The sequence below is a fragment of the Micromys minutus genome (genome assembly GCF_963924665.1).
Source record: "Micromys minutus genome assembly, chromosome: X".
Classification (NCBI taxonomy): domain Eukaryota; kingdom Metazoa; phylum Chordata; class Mammalia; order Rodentia; family Muridae; genus Micromys; species Micromys minutus.
In genome coordinates, this window is record NC_137970.1 from 80,079,266 (window position 1) to 80,101,595 (window position 22,330).

General features: G+C 39.0%; 1 protein-coding gene across 1 annotated transcript in view; it reads left to right on the plus strand.

Annotated features, from left to right (window-relative positions):
- The window catches only part of MID2 (midline 2), a 95,803-nt gene extending 75,728 nt beyond the window's left edge, over positions 1-20,075 (plus strand). The window contains exons 6-10 of the mRNA XM_080909996.1: positions 1,569-1,696; positions 2,853-2,996; positions 13,914-14,075; positions 15,610-15,817; positions 16,183-20,075. Coding sequence (XP_080766122.1) covers positions 1,569-1,696; positions 2,853-2,996; positions 13,914-14,075; positions 15,610-15,817; positions 16,183-16,585 — 1,045 coding nt within the window. The 3' untranslated portion in view covers positions 16,586-20,075. The remainder of the gene's footprint in view (positions 1-1,568; positions 1,697-2,852; positions 2,997-13,913; positions 14,076-15,609; positions 15,818-16,182) is intronic.
- Positions 20,076-22,330: the final 2,255 nt, after the last annotated feature.

Sequence of the window (22,330 nt, forward strand, 5' to 3'; positions counted from 1 at the left end):
AATTGCTGTTCTGATTTTACTCTACCCAATGCTTCTTCTCTCCACTGGAACCTTAATCATGTTTGCAAGATAATGTTTCCTTCCATTTTGCCAGAAGTATACACAAGGAACTTCATTGACTCTGATACAGGACTAAAACCTGAATTGTTTTTAAATATTTATTTATTATATATGAGTACAGTGTAGCTGTCTTCAGACACATCAGAAGGGGGCATCAGATCTCATTACAGATGGTTGTGAGACACCATGTGGTTGCTGGGAATTGAACTCAGGACCTCTGGAAGAGCAGTCAGTGCTCTTAACCACTGAGCCATCTCTCTGGCCCCAAACCTGAATATTTTTGTAAAAGCTTCCCCAGATAAGTCAGATTAATAATTGGATCATAAGAATTGCTGATGTACATAAAATGTATACTTAAAATTAGGAATAACATACATAGTTATGGAAACAGAATTTAAGATCAGACAAATATGGCTTCAATTAAAATTTGACTTTCACTATTGTGTGTGATCTTGGCAGCCTACTTAGCTTTTAAATGTGCATGCTTCCTCACTTACAAAGTGCAAATAGCTTCTACTATATAACATTGTGGTAAGAAGAAAATTTGATAATTTATGCAAAATTTTCATTTTCATGCACAGAGCCTCATATATTACGCATTCCATAAATGTTAGTATTATATTGCTTTTGTAAGTCATTCAGTTACTCATTCAAAATATATTTATTCTCTATGTTGTTCAACATTGTTTTAGGAGCCATAAAAGAAGACAGAGGTAAAATAGGAACCTTATTGCTGTGTCTCTTAAAGTTAGTTGGACAGTTGAACCTAAGGATGTAGCTCAGTTAGCAGAGTGTTTGCATCGAATACACAGAGCTTTACGTTAAATCTCCAGCACCTCCTAAATGGGACATGGTGGTATGTGTCCATCTTCCTGACCCACAGGAAACAAAGTAGGGCAAACAGGATTTCAAGGTAATCCTTGGCTGTGTAAGCAAGTTTAAGGCTAGCCTGGGATATGTGAAACCCTATTTCAAATAAATACATAAATAGGAAAGAATCATTTAGTTGGAGACATAATTATCACAGTATTATGCAATTAAAGAACAACACAATGAAATATACGCATTTCAAAAGATTAAATAATGAATAGTATTAATGGGGCGACTCTAACCCAACATTTTGGTTTGTTAGTTAGCATGAAAAAAAAAAAAAAAAAGACACAGAAAAGCAATCTTAAACTGCTCTTACCAAGCCAGAAGAGGTCTACTTTGATGCTGCCTGCCAGATGGAAAATGATGCAGAGGGGAAAAAATCCTGTATTTACTTCTCAAAATTAAGACAGGATGGGGGAGTGTGTTTGAGGGGCGAACATATGTGTATAAATATGGTATAACTCTTAATTGGTTCCTTACGATTAAAATGGAAACTGTTTCCGTTGGAAAGGCAGAGATATGGTTATTTTCACTTACAAGTGATTATTTTTACCTAGTTAAACCAGAAATCAAATACTAGATGAAGGTTGCAAGCCTATTTTGATGTATATTGATGTCTTTTTTTTTCTTTTCAGGGTCGCTATGGCAACTGCATCTTCGCAAGTTCTGATTCCAGACATCAATTTTAATGATGCCTTTGAAAACTTTGCTTTAGATTTTTCTAGAGAAAAGAAACTATTGGAGGGGCTAGACTATTTAACAGGTGTGGAAGAGCTGTGCTTTTCTCCCCATTGTATTTATTGACTTTCCCTCTGTACCCATTTGTCTAAAGTAAACTGAAAAGGAAAATATTTGTGATAATTAAAAAAAATAGGCCTTTTCTAGTACGTATAGTTTTTCAGACAAGATCAAGTATGTTTGAGGTAGTATAATTGAAGACAACATGTACCTTTAGAAACAATATGTTTTAGCTCATATGACATAAAAGCGAACTTCTGCCTGTGGCTCATTGGCAGAGGTCTTCTGACCAGTGTTGCATATAGTTCAATCTTCAGTAGCAACAACAACAACAACAACAACAAAAAGTGCTTTATCAAAAAAAATCAAATTTATTTCTTATAACACACCACATGATTCCCCTGAGCTGTTAGGACTCGGGATTAGTTTTCCAGACACATTTTTTCACATAAAAAATAGCTGTCAGAGGCGACAGCCTACAATTGTTAAAATGACTGAAATAAAGACTAATAAATATCCATGAAAGAAAAAAAGATAGGAAAGGATACTGTCAGCATTCTGAATGCTGGCTACTTTCAGGATTACAGTATGGTTATTTCTTGAGAAAAACCTATACATAATCACTCTGTTGTTTATAGCTATCTCTTTATTATATCTGCTTCATTCCAGACACTGTGCGTTAATTTTGTATCATTATTCCCCATGACAAATCTATGTCAGCTATCATGCCCCTTTTACAGTAGGACATTCTTATTAATTTGCATTTTAAGTAGCGTCAAATGCATAGGAAAAATTATTTTGAAATAAAAATAGGTTGAAGCCCATGTTAACGAGAAAACGGTGTTTTGCTCTGCTACTGTCTATATATGTGTCTTTAGGGGCATTCTAGAAAGCTGGAGAAATCATTCCAATAACTTAGTCTTCTATATTTGTCACAAATGTAATGGGGGGGGGAGCTGAGGTCTCAGCACATTGCTTGAAACTCCATGGTTGTTGTCTATTAAGAACATTTCTTCAGAGCTAGGGATGTAGCTCCATGGTTCTTTGGTTGTCTAGCATGTGCTGAATCCCCGTGACTGGAAAAAAAAAAAAAAAAAAAAAAGAAAACAAGAAACAAAAACTCCTACTAATTCTGAGGTGACAAGGTTTTTCCTCACCATTTTCTTCACTTTTCCTTTCAGCTCCAAACCCACCATCTATCCGAGAAGAACTCTGTACTGCTTCCCACGACACCATTACAGTCCACTGGATCTCAGACGATGAGTTCAGCATCAGCTCCTATGAGCTTCAGTACACCATATTCACTGGCCAGGCTAACTTCATCAGTAAGTCATGGTGTAGTTGGGGCCTGTGGCCAGAGATAAGGAAATGTAAGGAAGCAGTAAGCTGCTCAAGATTGGCCGGTGCGCCACGAGGCAAGTGTTTGTAAGACATGTGAGGTTGTTGAGTAGAGACTTTCATAGACAGTGTAAGCTCCCCAGGGTATTGAAAAACGTTACTGATGGCTGATAAGCAAGTTGTTTATTTTCTTGCTGGGTAGTCACTGGGATCATCCCTAATGGTTCATCCCTAATGGTTTATGTAATCTGTAGCCTTTCTTCAATCCACTTTATTGAACCAAAGTGCTGCTTAATGTTTGATCCTGGGTAGCTAAGTCACCACCATTCCATGTAAGTGTTCTCTTTCTACCTCTCTCTCTTCCTCTCCCTCTCTCTGTCTGTCTCTATGCCTCTCTCTCTCTCTCTCTCTCTCTCTCTCTCTCTGTCTGTCTGTCTGTCTCCTTCCACTCCATTATCATGATAAGACAAAATTCCATTCAAAGACCACTGCTTCCTTTATTCTACCTATTTGTGTCTATGGACATGTAGATCAATCTTCTGCCCCGTCATTCTTCTTTTTGCTGCTTCTGAATTTCCAAAAATAAATCCACTAGATATAAAAGCATGATGGAGCCAAGTACAGTGGCTCATGCTGATAATCCCAACATGCAGGAAGTTGAGGCAATAGAATTGTAATTTCAAGGCCTGTCTCAAAAAAAAAAAAAAAAAAAAAAAAAAAAAAAAAACGCAACAACAACCCACCAAACAAACAAACAAAAAGCAGTATCAGTGGTCCACAAAGTTGAAGATGTTTAAAAGGCTGTATCAGCCTACATGTTAGGGTGGCTTCACCTCCTAGTGAACTGGAGAAAGACCAGGCACAGTAGGAACTTAACTGATTGGCTGCAGTCGCTAGGAATTGAGCAGAAGGGTTTCCCTTCACTTCACTGTAGGGGTGGGGAGCGGAAGCACTGGAATCCAAGCACAATCAAAGCTGAATTTAGTAGGTGCATTGGCAAAGCTGCAAAATAATATTTTCTTTTTCTTCGTACTTTACATTTATGTCTATCTTCACAGAATGGCATGAATGGACTTTATTCAAATAAGCTCTCCTCACGGGCTTTCTTTTCCTAGCTGGTGACAATTCTTGGGCAGACTTCTGTTTTTTTGACAGTACTAGGGAGGAGAGATCAGGGGACATTTAAGAGCAACATATTTAAAAACACTTGCCTCCTGCAGCTCCAGTCTAAGCTCTTGGTTCATGTAGTCATTGTTCCTGGGCACTTTTTCAGATAATGAAGTCACAAGCTCTAAGCCCTACTTAAGTTTCTTCTTACAGTATACGCCGTAAGTTCTGGAAGCCAGTATCAATGACAAGAACTGTCCTTTAACTTCATGATAGGGGAAGAATAATCATTTCCCAGGAGCTGAGAACATGTTCAAGATCTGACAGACCTAAAAATTATCATGTCTGCTTTCAAGGCTCCAGAGTCCTTTGTAATTAAAGGCCTAAAGGAGTTTCTACTAATGACACGGTTATAAGCATCTTAGAGTTGGAATGACCTTTATATATCTGGTCTAATCTTTTCTTCTATCCACAAGTAAATATCTCTGCTTGAACATTGCTAGTGAGGAAATGTTCATTTTCATGAAAGCGTGGGCATTTTCATGATTACTGGACAGTTATCAAGGATCTCCAGTGTTTCTGTAGAAGAGGCCTGTCTCTCTTTGTAAATACCAAGGACAAAAGTAACCTATGCGAGCATTCTGCTTTGCCATTCTCACATCTGTTATCTCATTTAGTCTTCACATGCTCTTAGTCTTCAGAGATTGAATTCATTCCATTTTTATACTAAACAAAATTAGTGCTGAAGTTAAGTGAGTTTCCCAAGGACACAGAACTCAAAACGGATAGGACTGAAATCAGAACCCATGACTGTCAGACTTCAAGCTTGAGGTTTCTTAATTAAGCTTTCTGTGCCTCATTAGCAGACATTCCATCTTTCACGTAGCAGTTGCTCAGGTATTTTAGGTAACTCATATGTAACTACTAAATTTCCTCATTTTTATGACTCAATCTTTTTACTTCTTCCAGTTGCTCCTCATCCAGTCAGCCTTTTGGGGCTTCTATCATCATGAGATTTATTTATGCGCAGTCTTCTGTTGGTCAAAGTGCTTTGAAAACACGCATTGTGTCAAAAGTGAATATAAGTACTCTGAAAGTGTTTCTGACTTTCACAAAGGATATCTTTTTTCCCTCCTCTGAGGCAGGCTCCCTAGTAGCTCAGGCTGGCCTTCAATTTTCTGTGCAGTAGAGAGTGACCTTGAACTTTTGAGTGTTCTGTCACCACTGCCTGAGTGCTGGGATGATAGGCCTGTATTGGCCATACCCAGTTCTATGTAGTGCTGGAGATGGAATTTAGTGCTTTCTTCGTACTAGGCAAGCATCTAACCAAGTCAAGTGTATGCCCAGTCAGTGGATTATATTTCTTGTACATGAGCTTCTGCTCACTTGTTCTGTACCTTTCCTGGCATCCACATTGATTACTGAATGTTTAAAGAGCCTATAATTAACTGAGATTCCTATGTATGATGAGTTCTGTCTCTACACAGTTCAGACTCAGCACATTTGACTTTCTGCCTTTTACACTTTGACTTATCATCTTGGTCCTGCATCCTTTTGGGCCTGAATCTTCTCTGAGCTGGTTTCTGTTTTTCCTTCCATTTGCTTTTCATCTCAGCTTGACTTCTGTGCTTTCAAACATGGACAGAAAAGCTTAGTAGGCTATGACAGAAAGCAAAGCCTTGCAGCAAAGATTGAGACTACAATGAGTAATTTGTTTTTAGACAAGTCCTTCCTTTGTAGCCCTGGATGGCCTAGAACTCACTGTGTAGACTGAACTGGCCTGGAATTCACAGAGATTCTCTTGCCTCTGCTCCCTGAATACTGGGGTTAAAGGCAGTGGGCAACCGTTTTTTTCTAGAAGGAAGTATTAATGCTGATTCAAGGTCCTGGTCTTATCAGCCAGTCAGGCCTGCCAAGGCTGACTGAATTCCCATGCAGACAGCTACTTTGTCTTGAAACATTTTCACATTGTCATTATCTAGAAATTCCTTTCATCCTTTCTCCCTCCCTCCCTCCCTTCCTTCTCTTCTTCCTCCTCCCACCTCCTCTTGTTTTTTCTTTTGTTTTCTTCTTGTTTTGAGGCAGGTTTTTGCTATGGAACCATGGTTCACCCGTGACTCATAGTAATCTTCTTGCATCCTATTGCAGTAAATATTAAAAGATGGCTTAACCTTTTATCCTGCACTTTGCCAGTTCCTGTGGGGCCATGGTGGCCTATGCCACCTCTATGAACTATGTTGTGGTTCACTCCACCGTCCCTGTTATTTCTGTCCCGGGTAGATTTGACCACTACAGCGTGTTGTTTTCACTCACTTCCCCTTGGTGTGTTGTTACCAAACCTTAGACACACACATCCCAACTCTGTGGTGGGCTTTATGCATTCAGCCACTACACCATTTGAACTCAATTAAGTGGTCACATCAAAGAACACGCTAAACTACTCTGATCCAATAAGTTTCATATAATTTACTAACCTTTATAAGTCAAGGGATCTTGTACAATTCCATCCCTTATAAAACATTCATAACCTTATTTATAAAGAGATGTGCTGATAGAAACATAAATTTCTGCCTCCATTTTCATTCCTCCCAGAATCTCCTCCCTTCTCTTTCCTCCTCTTCCATTTTCCTACCCTTTTTTCCCCAGCCTACCTCTCCACGGTCCAATCATGTATCACCTTAAAATCAACCCACAGCCTCAGACTCCCAGAGTACAGGGATTATAGGCATATGTCACCCTACTTGGTCAAAACAATGTCTTTCTTGTGGGTTGAAGTTACGTCAAAAGATTAGCTCTTAACCTATCCACACTTTTCTCCGAGATTCTGAGCTTTCCTACCATGTCTTCTCAATTTGAAATGACCCCAGTCAATAAGGTTCCAGGTGTTACTCTCAACTGAATGAGGATTCCAACAGATCCTTTTGGTTCAATATTTTCTTTTGCATTACAAAATCATTGGATGTAACATTGGTCTGGTCAGGCAGTCTGGAGCATATTGACACAAAGATGGAACTTTATCATTTTATCTCTTCAGTAACACAGTTGTCTCCATCATACATGTTCACCGTCTCTCTTATTTTAAGGATTTATTTATTCATTTTATGTATGTGAGTACACTGTAGCTATCATCAGACACAGCTGAAGAAGGCATCAGATCACAGATGGTTGTGAACTACCATGTTGGTTGCTGGGAATTGAACTCAGGACCTCTGGAAGAGCAGTCGGTGCTCTTAACCGCTGAGCCATCTCTCCAGCCCCACCTTGTCTCTTAAATGTCCAGATTTTGGGCATGTTCCATTGAATCAGAAGTGTATTTTTATTATCATAATTCATGTGTAGGCCCCATTGCACCAAGTCTTGCTGATATCCACAGAATCTTATATTCACCATTATAATCCTAGAACTAGTAGTTAGGGAGATAGTTCAGTGGGTAAACGGTGAGAAGCTGAGCTGAACATGGCAGCACACTTGTAATCCCAGTGCTGGTGATGTAGAGATGAGATCATCTCCGGGCTGCTTGCCAGACAGCCTAGCCTACACACCACACAAGCATGCACACACAGCGAGCCCGCGCGCGCACACGCACACACACACACACACACACATACACAAGCATGCCTGCACACAGGTACACATACATACCCCTCCACACACAAACATTCATGCACACGTGCATACAGACACAAATAAGAATGATTTTAAAAATTCCAATAGTAGCATAAAGAACACTCTGCGCTTTTTACCCATATTTGCCTGCTGTTACTATTTTACTTTTTCTTCTATTACCATTATCTCTGCATTTTCAGAACCACTTGAAAATAATTTGCCCATTACCTCTGTTCACCCCCCAAATTTTTCACTTTAGATTTCCGAAGAATAAGGAAATGTCCTTTAAATTTGATGCTTTCTGTATTTAACAATTTCATACATGTGAACAAGAGTATTCTGAGTCCTCTCTTCCCAACTCCCTCTCTTCTCTCACATCTTTGTCAGCTCCCCGAGTCCTGATGAGAGCCCTTCCCAGAATCTTAACTTTTGATTTTGTTTTGTGATCCATTTAGTTTAAGCAGGGCCATCTGTATGACCATTATATTGGAACTAGCCACTGCAACCTAGTGGAGGCACTGTGAAGTATAGAACTTAAGGCAGTGATTACCTCTCTCCATGAATCTAATAGTTTATCAGGGAAGGGTAAGTTTCCTGAGCCCCTCTTTCATTCATGCCTGACTGGCAATGGCCTCCTTCTTTGCGTTTCGGTTGTTTGTTTCTTTATGCCTGTGTATGTGAGTGTTAGTCTGAATGTATGTATGTGTATCATGTGCATCCCTGGTGTTTGTAAGGCCAGAAGAAATGAAAACCCCCTAGAACTGGCTTTACAGAGTCCTGAGCTCTGATAGGCCCATTCTTATGCAGATTCAGTGCAAGCTTCCAAACCTACTAATGAGTTCTCTTTACACTGGCTGAGTCTTGCACAGAAGATGGCAACCCATGGACTTGCTGTCTCCTGGCTCTTACATTATTTCAGCTTCCTCTTCTCCAGTGTTCCCTAATCCTTTCCGCATCTGTCAACTTTTAGAAATTTAACATCAGAGGCTTGTTGTGGATCTTCGTGAGGTCAAGGCCAGCCAGGGCTGTGTAATGGGATTCTTGTCTCAAAAGAGTTAAAAACCATATAATTCTCTTATGTATTCCAGGTTTAACAATTAATTCAATATTGATGATAATATATAAAGAGCCAAGCATTGACCTTCATAACCTAGGACGTAATTATCATATATTTGGCTTCCTTTAGCCCAGTAGACTTCCTCAATCCTTCTTTGTCTTTGATAGTTTTTGACATATAAAACAATGCCCATTTTCTAGATGTAGTGGTACACATCACTAATTCCAGCACAAGAAGTTTGAGTCGGGAGAATTACAGCTCAAGACCTGCCTGGGCTCCATAGAAAGACCCTGTTTTTAAATTTAGGTTTATCTGGTACTTCCTCACAGTTATATTCAGGTCATACACACTCAGTTATTTGCATTCCTGGCTGGAATAGTGCATACGTGATAGACTATAACAGCAACATTATACTTCTTAGGATGTCATATCTGGAGATATGCAGTGTCCATTTACACTACATTACTGATGCTAATTTTGCTAACTTTATCACTGTGTTCCATGACTTTTTGAATTATATACTGTGCTTTTTCTTTCACTACCAGTAAGCAATCTGTGTAGTGATGCTTTAAAAACACAAGACAATCCTGCTTCTCCCTCAGTGATGCCTCACCCCACTCTTACCCCTGATTGAGCATCCACCGATGGTTTTTCTATCCAGTATTTTGATGATGCCTGTGAAATGATAGTTTTCCCTCGGAGGACTCTCTCCCACACTTCCAATTGTCACTTGATAGTCTGTGTAGCATGAGCCTCTCTCCCCATTTCATCGTTTTTATTTATTCATCAGGAGAGACTCACAGATGCATTTTCGTCAATGATTTAGAATTCTTTAGTACCTTCATTTTTCTCGTGCGCATGTCCCAGATTTAGCCAGTGAGAGTCTTTCAAGACATTTCCAGGGTTTGTGTGATATTTTCCTAAGCATTTTGTTTGCTTTCCGGCCTAACAAAAAGAATCACAGACTGTCCTTCAAACCTTCAAATCAGCTATTTTCCTAGGAGCCCCGGTTACTTTTAGTAGGACAGTGATACTAGAAACTAAAACCTTAGTAGCACACACACACGTACACACACACACACACACACACACACACACACACGTAATATACTAAATTGTTACTTCTATTGTTATGATAATATACCAGGCAACTTACAGAAAAAGAGTTTATTTGGACTCATGGTTCCTGTGGCTTCAAGTCTGATGGCATAGATTAAGTATGGCAGCAGACTGATGTCAGGCTGATAGCTCACACCTTGAACTACAACAGGAAAAGAGTGAACTCTGAATGGCACATAGCTTTTTAAAAGTGACATACTTCTTTCAGCTAAACCATATACTTTTTCCCTTAAACCTATCCAGACAGTGACACCAACTGGAGATCAAGTATTCAAACATCTGATCCTGTAGGAACATTTTTATTCAAAACACCACATATACATATGTGTATACTCTACATATGTGTACATCTACATGTAAATATAAAAACATATAAGTATCTGTTAGTATTCATGTGGGATTGGTTACATGACCTCCTGAGGATACCAGAATCTGTAAATGCTCAGGTCCCTATATAAAATAGTGTAATATTTGCATACAACCTCTAGCTGTATATTTTAAATCATTTCTAGACTATTTATATTGTCTAGTAAAATATAAATTCTGTAGTTATTATATTAAGTTTGAAGGATCACGAATGGAAGGACAGCCTAGTCTGCATAGGAAATTTCAGGCTAGCCTGGGTTATATGGTAAGGTCCTGTCTCAAATCTTTAAATCTGTAATTTTTTTGGGGAGGCTGGAGACATGGCTCAGTGATGAAGAGTATAGCTGTTTTTACTAAGGACCTGGATTCATCTACCCACATTCACCATGGCAGCTTATCTGTAACTCAAGTCCCAGGGAATTTGACACTCTCTTTTAATCTCTATGGGCACTCCATGCTCTTGATGCTCATATATACATGTAGGCAAAACACCCACAACATAAAAATAAATCTTTTTAAAAAAACACATTAAAATCCATAGTTGATTGAATTGTTGAATGCAGAACACACAGATAAAAGTGGGCTAACTGTACATATTTTAGAAATCATACAGTGCTCTGTGAGAAACTTTTCCTGTGGAGCCACAACACACACACACACACACACACACACACACACACACACACACATCCACCCACACACACACCTACATCTACACACACACACACACACACACACACACACACACACACACACACACAGTATACTCACCCCAGAAAGGGAGTCCACAATAGAGCATAGAAATGGTTGCAATGAAGTCCAACTTGCTGAACCAATAAATTTTTATTGGAGTAAAGAATAAGAGTATGTGTCAAAGGTTACTTGGAAAAACAGGGAAGGCTCAAAAAAGCAACTGTACCACCAAGAATGGGCCATGGCTTAGGAAAGTTTACTCCTTTCATAGAATTGCCAGGGAGAAGGCTAGAGAATCTTCCAAGTTCATTCCCTTTCCCTAGACACGTGACAGTTTGCTGTCTCCTGGGTTTCATGAGCCTCCAGATTTCTCCTGGAGGGAGAGTTTGAACTAGGAAGAAACTGCAGCAAGACAAGCAAAGCCGCCCACTTCTAATTCATCTCCACAAGTTCTTTCTCGCCTTCTCTCATTCCATATGCTTGTTCTTTTCTCCACGGGAAGAATTTTGGGTCTCAAGAACCTCAACTCGTATTTGCTCAACCCTGTAATACGTCCTAAGTATTTTCAGAATTAATTTGCTCAGGGACTGAGTATGGAGTTGCATGGAGGTGTAGTTGAACAGTTCTTCCCCTCATCTGTATGTTTCATGCTCATTATTCCTTTCATATGTAGTGGCTTTAATTTGTTTCAGTTTGCCTTAGTCCCATCTTTCACTTTTTTTATTGATTTAATTCTAACCTTTTGAATTTCTATGTAATTTTTGAATGTAAAATTAGGATATATTGATTTAGTTTTTTGCATTTATTTAACAGAATTTCTCTTAAAAGGGAAATATGCAAAAAAGTACACTCAGGGAAATTGCCTTTTCTCCGGCATCTCTTTTCCCTCCACCCTCATCCTTTGTAAGTGACCACCTTTGTTGTTGTCTTGGTTATTGTTACCATTGTTATAGTTTTTTGAAATATTTTTGAACATTATTGAATATTTCCAAGAAAATATTATGCTATTTGTTATTTACCTTTCTCCAAACGTACTATAAAATATAAATGGTCTTTTGTAATTAGACTTTTTTAGTTGACAATGGAAATCATTTCCCATAAGCTTATAGAGAGCATCCTCAGTCTTTTTTTTGCAGCTACATAGTACTTCACATGTAGAATATTTGTAGTTGTTTTTTTTTTTAATTTTGAAAGACTGTGATTTCCTCTTTGTGATAAAGGTTTTCCTGTGATGTGTTGCCCATACTGTATAATGATGTACAGTTAAGGAAAAGTTTTGTTCTAACCCTTATCCCTTTTTCACAAGAAGACAAGATTCACTTAATACCTCAATTAATTATTTTTTAATTTATTTAATTACATTTTATGTGCACTGGTGTGAGGGAGTAAGACCCCCTGGACCTAGAGTTACAGACAGTTGTGAGCTGCCATGTGGGTGCTGGGAATTGATCCTGTAGAAGAGCCTTTTCTCCATCCCCCTCTCAATTAATTCTTTGTCCTATTTTTATAGGACATCTTTTTGTTCCCCCATTATGAGTTTTGTTTGTTTGTTTGGCTGTTGTTTGATGTTTTTGAGATAGTCTTGGCTGAGCCTGGAAGTTTCTCTGTAGTCCAGGCTGACCATGGAAACCTGATCCTCATGCCTCTACCTCTGAGGTGCTAGGGTTATAGGTATGTACCAACATGCTTAAATTATGCCTCATTTTAAAATACTAATTTAGGCCTTTTCTACATACCTCAAGTGAATTATAAATTTCCTGATCAGATCTCATGTAAAATATTCACAGTATTATTTCCAATTTCCAATCTCACTCAATTCTTCATTAGAACTCTATAAAATGACTTAAATTGGTCCTCAGTTTCCATGCCCTTTACTTCCCATCTTCAAGTAGAATTGTATTTTTTTAAAAAAGTTAAACCAACTGAGAAACAGATAACAGAAGAGAGAAGTCAAAGGAAAAAAATGAAAACAAAAACCCATCAGAATAGTACCACTATTCATTTTACCAAAAACCAGCCAAATATGTACTTTCAATTTTCGTCCTGTTTAAGTCACTATATCTGTAATCTCAAGATTATTTTCAAAAGCAAAAGCATTCCTGAGATCATTTTCCCTGCTTTGGAAGAAAGAAAAATCTTTTGAATAATAATATAATAATTCTGGACCATATGACCCAAGAAGAATATGGGATAGGAATTGAGTCAGGAAGACGTTAAAAACAAAACAAAACTAAACCAACATCCTTTCAGAGCAAGAAGATTCTACTTTGTCATGTCATCTTGGCTTCTTTTGAAGTCCAGTAAATTTGGAAAGGGAGGGTGAAGATGAGGTAGAAAGGCAGAGTAATATGGCTCTGAAAATCTCACCATTGGTACAGGGACAATGGCATATCATCATTCACTCTACACAGTGATGCTGTGCACAGATCACTGGAATAGGATAAAAAGATAAAAGCCTCATCTATGACCATGGGCAAATATCACTTCCCTTCCATTATTGTTTACTCTGGAAAATGAAGGAAATTCATGGCTAGGTGTCCTTTCTGCTCTGAGTTTTTATGATACTGACCTCTGTACAGGAATCTTTCCATCCATCCAAGGCCAGACTGGGTTCCCACAGAAACAGACTTTAGTGGTAAAGATCCAGGTAATCCATAACTGGGAGGATTCTCCTATTTAAAATACTGACCTTTCTCTTGTTCCTTGGCATAAAAACAATATGCCCTAGCTTTTGTCAGTGGTTGATAGATGCCAAAAGCCAGGCACAAGTCTGAGTGCATGGAAAATTAATCAGTGGACTCATTAGTGCCAGTTCATCTCATTATATCTTTAAGGCTCAAAAAAAAAAAATGACTTCACTTGGGTGGGTTATAATTGATTTTCAGTGTATTTTTTTTTAAATCCTGACTTTTTTTAAACCTGTTGGTTGATGCCTTTGTCTTTCTCTACTTCACAGGCCTGTACAATTCAGTGGATAGCTGGATGATTGTGCCCAACATTAAGCAGAACCATTACACAGTTCATGGACTCCAGAGTGGGACACGCTACATCTTTATTGTGAAAGCCATAAATCAGGCAGGCAGCCGGAACAGCGAGCCCACCAGACTAAAAACAAACAGTAAGTTGTGCTAATTCCAGGAGAAAAGACTCATTTTCCTCTCTGTATTAAGGGGGGACAGTTAGCCTGAGTAGACTCCTCGTGCCGGGGCACGAATAGTGGGGCTGTATTGTAGTTTGCGCATTACTTGAAGGATTTGTTGGTGCCCATGGGTGTTGGTGGACTAAGATATATACAGCATAGCCCGTGGCTTGGAACAAGGTTTTCCTCTGCCTTCTACCCCGTCTCCTATTCTTGGGAGAAAATTGAATTAAAGAGTATTACTTGTGATGATCTAGCAATGCTCTACCACCGAAGACCCATATTTTTAGGAATGCTCTTGATCACAACCAACAGAGGTTAGCAAGGATTTCCAAGTAGTTTAAGTGAATAGTGGTTTTGCTTGTTTGTCTTTTTTTTTTAACTGCCTGTCACACATTGAAAGAAGTGTGAAGGCAGCCTGCTCATGGCTGGTATAGCAGCTCTGAGATCTCATGAAAGCTTGGAGCTCCTTCTTTGTGTATTGGTTCAACCACAAGGCCAGAAGGTAGCCAGTGCAGCCTCTGATGTCACATTTCCCTTCCAGATAGGAAGAAGGTAAAACGTTGGTAATCCTTTAATCAAGAACACAGCTTAGTCAGAATTTTCTTCAGTCTCCTCATTAGCCATCTCTAGCTGTAGAGAGGCTGGGAGACTGGAGGAGAGAGGGGGGAAGGGAGGAAGGGAGAGAGAGAAAAAGAGAGACAGAGAGAGAGAGAGAGAGAGAGAGAGAGAGAGAGAGAGAGAGAGAGAGAGAGAGAGAGAGACCCAGCACCTGGGGTCATGTGGTTATAAGGGTTTCTGCAGTGAAGTACATGCTATCTTTCATCATCGATGATGGAGCAGCTACTCTAATAAAGTTGCTTAGTTATATATGCACTCCAGTTTCAAGAAAGCAAACATCTCCTGTTGCTGAGGTTTTTTTCCTGCTCATTAGCACAATTGCCTCATTAGCACAGAGACTATCCTATCTCAAACATTGCAACACTCCTTAAAAATCTCTACCTAAATCCCAAGCCACTCATGGAAAGCAAACGGTTTTTGACTTTTTTAGGCCAACAGTTTAAACTAGATCCCAAAATGATTCAGAAAAAAATGGAGATCTTTAATGATGGATTGACTGCAGGTGGAGGATGAGAGCTCTCTGAAGCTCTCACATTTGAGGATGTAAGACTTGAAGTGATCCCTTTTAATATCGTAATATCTGAATGGAACACTTTCTCCCCTTGCTTGGAATATGACTTCCAGCAAAATGAGATACCCACATTTTTCACAGAGAGGGAAAGTAATGCACAAAGGTTATTTTATGGGAGGATGACGTCTATTGTTTACTTAGTTGCAAAATGACCCTCTTGTGTGCTTTCCTAATATAGTTCAAACTGCAGCTGACCTACATCATCATATTGGGGCTCCTCTGCTAATGATGGTCCTGGAAGGGGAAGGCACAGTTCATAAATGTTTTATCATGGTATTTTCTTCCCTCCGTCTTTTCCTTTCTTTCTTTCTTCTTTTTCAGGCCAACCATTTAAACTAGATCCGAAAATGACTCACAAGAAGTTAAAGATCTCCAATGATGGATTGCAGATGGAGAAGGATGAGAGCTCTCTGAAGAAGAGCCACACTCCGGAGAGATTTAGTGGCACCGGGTGTTACGGGGCAGCAGGAAATATATTCATTGACAGCGGCTGCCACTACTGGGAGGTGGTCATGGGTTCTTCAACATGGTGAGTGGGAAGTTTTTTCTTTCTTTCTCCCATCCTCTCTGCTTTTAGGCTCTTAGGAGATTCAATCATTCAGCACAAGTAAAATACTAAGAAGTCAAGGTTAAGATATTTGATGAGAATGAGTCCTAGAAAACTTTGCCAGGTTTTAAAAGATAAAATTTTGGAAAATATACTGTGCTAAAAGCTGGGAAGCGCTGGGTCACTGTAGTTACTGGCTTTACAAGCTCTAATTATATTAGCATTCTGTATGCAAGTAAAAATGTTTTAAGGGAGACACACAAACTGAGTCACTCTTAGACCCTAAGCAATGTCTAGCACAACTCCTCTCATTCACAAATGTTTTTCTGTCTTCTCCACTGTCTTAGGTATGCGATTGGTATTGCCTACAAATCAGCTCCAAAGAATGAGTGGATTGGCAAGAATGCCTCTTCCTGGGTCTTCTCTCGATGCAATAGTAACTTCGTGGTGCGACACAACAGCAAGGAAATGCTGGTGGATGTGCCCCCACAGTTGAAGCGTCTAGGTGTCCTCCTGGATTATGACAACAACATGCTGTCTTTCTATGACCCGGCTAACTCTCTCCATCTTCATACTTTTGATGTTACCTTCATTCTTCCAGTTTGTCCAACTTTCACAATCTGGAACAAATCCCTAATGATCCTGTCTGGCTTGCCTGCCCCAGATTTTATTGATTATCCTGAGCGGCAGGAATGCAACTGCAGGCCACAAGAATCCCCGTATGTGTCGGGGATGAAAGCTTGCCATTAACTGTTAAGAGAGCATGTAAGTCACTGGCTCTCTGGTTCTACCCCTCTTAAGCCTCCATTAGTGCTTCATGTATGAGATACAAACTAAAGTTCATTGGAAGCACCTGAAATAACTAGATAGTGTAGATTTAATTTTTGTGCATTAAAGTTTATGTTTGAATTCATGGATTGAGTTATTCAGAACAAATTAATCTGAATAATCTGGGTTCGTGCCACCAGGGAAGAATTTTAGAGAATATCTCTGTTGTCATTGGAAAATTTAAAATTCCCAGTGATTTGAGAGCATAAATGATACTGTTAGGAATTAACCTTTCTAGCAATGGCTAGGTTGACCAGGTAGAATTTGCACAGTGTCAAGTTATTACTTATTGTGTGTCACTTTTTAATAAACTAATGATTGAGGTGTTTTAAGAACACCATACATGTGCATATATAATATATTAAATGACTGAATTCATTTTATGAGCAAAATGACAGATAATTTTACCTATTACATATACACAATAAACCTTAATTTTTCCATTTAAATAAGAAATTTATGGAAAAGGAAAATAAATCACACTGTCCATTCCTAACCCCTAGGTGAAACAATATGGTTAGCCAGCATTTCTCTCTCCTTCCCTTCCAGGCTTTCTTTCTCTTGTCTCACATGGAGACACGTGCAATCAAGACACAGGAAGTGAGAGGAGCTCTTGGTTAGATGGTGAGAGATCTGTGGACAAGTTGGTGCAAGAGATCCTAATGCTACATAGAAAATTGATTCCGGTGGAAGTGTCTTGTGTAGCATAATTTCATTGATGTTACTTAATGGAGGAAATTCATCTGAATTGTTAAAAATTGTCATAGAATATTTCAAAGAAATATAGTTTTGTTATTCTCAAATACAAAGTTACTAGACTTAGGCTTAAGAATAGAGTTGCATAATGGAGTTTCTTCAGAACTCGCCTTACTTGACCAGTAAGAATAGAGTGTTACAGGTTCAACAACTCTATGCATACAAATGTACTTGTCTTTTCAGACAAAGCACTCCCCAAATGCTGTTTTCCTTGATAGAGTCAATACTCACTATTTTTGGAGTCTTGTTTAGACTATTCATTCACTTGCATCCCCGCCATGACAAATAAAAACACAAATTCCATCCTAGAATTTTCATCATAGAAATTGAGCTTCACATTCTGTGACTTCACCAGTTCCGTTGCAGAGATTAATTGGAAATGTCAGAGAAATAGAACCTTCTTCCAGGAGCCAAATCTATTCCTTGGTACTTGTAAAATGAGTACTACTGTGTGATTGTTAAGTAATAACAGTAGCCAATCCCTGGATTGTATGTAGCCTTGACACAGTGTCATATGTTAGCTCCTTGTTCTACTAGCATGGTAGATTCTTATTTATTAATTTCTTCAATGATGCCACGTTACTTCTGCAAGAATGCACATAATCATTAAAATGCAGTCCTTGCTGTCAGATGTCTCACTCTTATGCACAAGAGGCAACATATCCCTGTAAGTCCCACCTAATGATTTCTACGGATTGTTTGCTTATCTACCACAAAAAGCAAGACCTGTGCCAATACAAAAGGAAGGCTCAGATTTACATGCCAGGTAGCAAACTCAGTTTTTTTGGCTTCAATGATTATATGTACTTTACAGCTCATCCATCAGGGAATGAGCAACTTCAGTAAAGTTCCCCATTCTACTTTTGACTGAAGCTTAGACTACCTTTCCTCATCCCATTTTCTCTCAGTTAACTAGTGATCTCTGAAATTGGCTTTGTAGCCCACTGTGGCACTCCTCTGAGTGCCCTCCACAGCCCAGCAATAATTAACTTCATATGGTAGTATTTCTCAGAATGCCGTTTTCAGAATGCCATCCTTTAAGGACCCATTTTAGATGCACTGTTAGTGATTCGTTCCTTAAAACAATTGATTCTTGGCCCCTGCTCCTGATATACTTAACTAAAATATCTGTGAACATAAGGAAACTTATATTTGGGACAAGCTTCTCAGGTTATTCTGAATCACACAAAAGTTTAATGTATAATAATAATAATCTTCCCTAGAGTGAGACTACCTTAGGGGTAAGGACTGTGGCTTTTATTGGTGTATGTTTAATACCCAGCACAGTGTCTGGAACAAAGTAGTTGCCTGGATAATGTTTGTTGAAAGAATGTATGAATGAAGAAATGAATAATCAAAATTTCTCTGACTGTAATTTCCATTTGTGGTATTTTTTATCCTTGGGGGCAAGTTGGTTACTTATGTAGTCTGTATTGGTATTATTTTGTCAATGTACCAGGGCTTAAACATACAAATGAACGTTGTTCCAGTTTGGAAGTTATCTTGGAGAATTGTCTTTGGAGCATGTGATATCATTCTACCAGTTACAGTTCATATTTTCATGAACTTCAATGAACGTTATTGTTCTTTGAAGGTAGATTTAAGTTTTCTTCTTTTTACAGGCAGAGTTAAGCCTTCTGAGTAAACTGAAAAATTAAATGGGGGTTTGTGGGAAGCAATAAAGCTAACTTCTGAGGCACGTAATGAAATGCCTTCCAAGAAACAAAATGGTGACAAATCACTCAGAAGGATATATGAGTTCCAGATACTTACTTCAGTAAACTTAAGACTTTCATAGAACACTGGCAATGGCAGGGACCAGAGGCTAACTCCAGCTAAAGCCAGTTGCACAAATGAAACATGACCATTTCACATCTTCAAGAAAGATGATTCCATAAACATGGTTGTTGCTTTACTCGATCTAACTATTCAGAACTTTTTCTCCTAGAAAATTATTTTCTGTCTGCAATTTATGCTTGTTTCCACTTTTTATATTGTCTTATTAAAGAAAGCACAAATGAAAGCTAAGCTTGTTTTGAGACTACAAAAGAAAAATTTAATGCCACATTGATGTTCCTGCTACTTATAAGAGTAACTGCATCTGGCTGTGTTTTTATTATGTAATTCCACGGTGTGTCTTTGGATGCAGTGACATTCATATTGTAACAAAATCACTTATATATGCTTTTTAGCTCAAACATTCTAGGTGAATCCTCTCAGTTTACATATTTGTATATGACTACCTGGATGGATCAGTTCATGGATGGACTTTTGAATGAGCTTACATGCTGGAAGCCCTTCTATCAAGGAATGGAAAATGTGAGGCAGGTAGACATGAACCACTCCCACACTTATTTGTAGCTCCTGAAGCCAATTCCAGCCTCAGAGCCATTGGGCTGTATTTGGCTGTGTATTACAAGTTGGCCAGATTTATTGCCATCAGGCAAAACTGCCTTTTATGGTGTGGTCTGCCAGCTTCAGAAATATGCTGTGTTATTGTTATTGGCTAGAATATTTATTAGACTATTGTTGGACTATTTTTTATCAAATGCTTTACCCCAGGCTTGTTTGTACTGGGAGCTCTGGACCAATAGTGTCTCTCCTAGTAAGAGAAATATGAGCATTTGTGGATTACACAGTCTTACCCTCTCTAAAGATCCCAACCCATCCAAATACTATATTATGAACTAAATAAATATATATGTATTCATGAGTTGTTGGTTGTCTTTTATTCGAATGTAAGGGGGAAAAAAATAACTGGAAGATGGTCACGGGGTTCCAGAATTTGGTAAATGACTCAGGGTGGGAGGAATTGTGTGCACCAATAAGCATGCAATTGGTAGAGATCTCAGCATCTGAAGATCTAGGTCTTAAATTTGAGGTCCAATCATAAAGACTTTGATTTTAGAAGGATGTAGTCGATATGTTGATACATCTAATGAAATGAATGTCCAAGGTCCAAGGGAACATGTTTCATCTAGCTTCAGATATTGTAGCAGAAGGCAACATTTTTATTGGATTTTTAAAATTACATTGAAATGTTATCTCCTTTCCCAGCTTCTCCCCATGGAATCCCCCTATCCCTTCCCCCGATTCCTGTTTCTGTGAGGTGCTCCTCCACCGACACACCCACTCCCTCCCACCTCAACACCCTGGCATTCCCCTACACTGGGCCATCCAGCCTTCACAGGACCAAGGGCCTTTCCTCCCACTGATGCTCGACAAGGCCATCCTCTGCTACATATGCAGCTGGAGCCATGGTACATGTACCATGTGTACATGGAGGTTTACTTTGGATGGTGGTTTAGTCCTTGGGAGTTCTGAGGAGTCTGGTTGTTTGATATTGTTGTTCTTATTGTATTGCAAACCCCTTCAGCTCGGAAGGTAGGAATTAAAGAATGATTAATCTTCCATTGCTAGAATCCATTAAGACCAAAACATGATCACAATGAAGTGAGCTGACTGACTTATTGTTAAACATCAGACCTGTAGGAGGAGCCTGGGAGAGTTAAAAGGTTCCTTGGGCCTGGATTAGCCATATCCTGTTCAGAGTTGCCATTGCACTGAGACTACAGGAGTGAATCAGTCAAAGGTAATAGAGAAATGTCTTGAAGAAAGTGGTCAGATAAATGATGTGTAGCTCAAAGACAAGGCAGTTAATACACAAAGGAAACAAGAACTGGTTTAAATGCTTTAATAGTAGCCTGAATGACTACTAAATATGAAGCTGTTGTATACAACTAATGTTTTAATAAAGCATGCATGTATATGTGTGTGCATTTGCACATGTGTGTGCATGTGCACATGTGTGTGCATGTGCACATGTGTGTTGCGATTTTTGGAAAAGCCAGCTTCATTCAGTATGATAGGAGAAAAAGCAAGGGTCCTTCATGTTGCCCTGCCTACGAACAGAAGCCGTCCCAGAATGTCGGTGACTTTACACCGAACATAGTTGAGCAACGTATATGGTACGATAGCTAATGAGAATGACTCTCACTATGAACCTCCCAGCTGAGGACTGTGTTTCTCTCTTGACTTTTCATTGTGGATGCATTCTTTCCTACTTTTGTGGACTGTATCCTCATGCTGTGAGTCAGAAGCAGCCCTTTCTTAATTTTATCAGGTATTTTTTTTACATCATTGAAGATGGCAAGTAATAGTCTAATCAGTTGCATAGATATGAATCAGCAGGGACAAGGTGAGATGGGCAAATTTTAAATTTTCAGGTTTTCAAAGGTCAGCTGAGTCAGATGTGGTGGCCCATGTCTGTCAGCTCAGTGCTTGGGAGGTGGAGGCAGGAGAATTGGAAGCTCAAGGCTTGTAGTCTCTGCTATGTAGAGAGCTTGAAATCAGCCTGCCAAAACAAACAAAAAAAAAAACCAAAAAAAACCAAAAAACCCAACAACAAAAAACAAACAAACAAACAAACAAACAAACAAACAAAAAACAAAATAAACCCAAAAAACAAAACAGAAAAAAAGTAAATTGTCTATCAGCTGGCATTGTGGTGACAGGCTTATTGTAGACATATTTTGGAAGAAAACGGGTCTTTCAGATAATGGAACAGAGATGCAAACTCTGCTATCTGCGAAGCAAGGCCCATAACACACTGCAGAGCAGCTCTGCCACTTGTCCAGCCAGATTGGAACACCCAGGGCATACTTGGATAGTGTAGGGATGCCAGAATGATGGAGGAAAGCCTTCTATAAGGTATGACTTTCCTGAGGAAAAGGAGGCAGCCATAGGAAGCAAGAGGGAGTAAAGTCAGGGTCTGCCGAAGAATTTTTGTTCTTCTTCCCTCCTGCTGATTGTCACACTTATCCTTTCATTATTGCCAGTCTCTACAGAACAGCAGACTGGAATGGACTGAGGACTAAAGGAATGTCCGAATATGCCAAAATTGAGTCATGA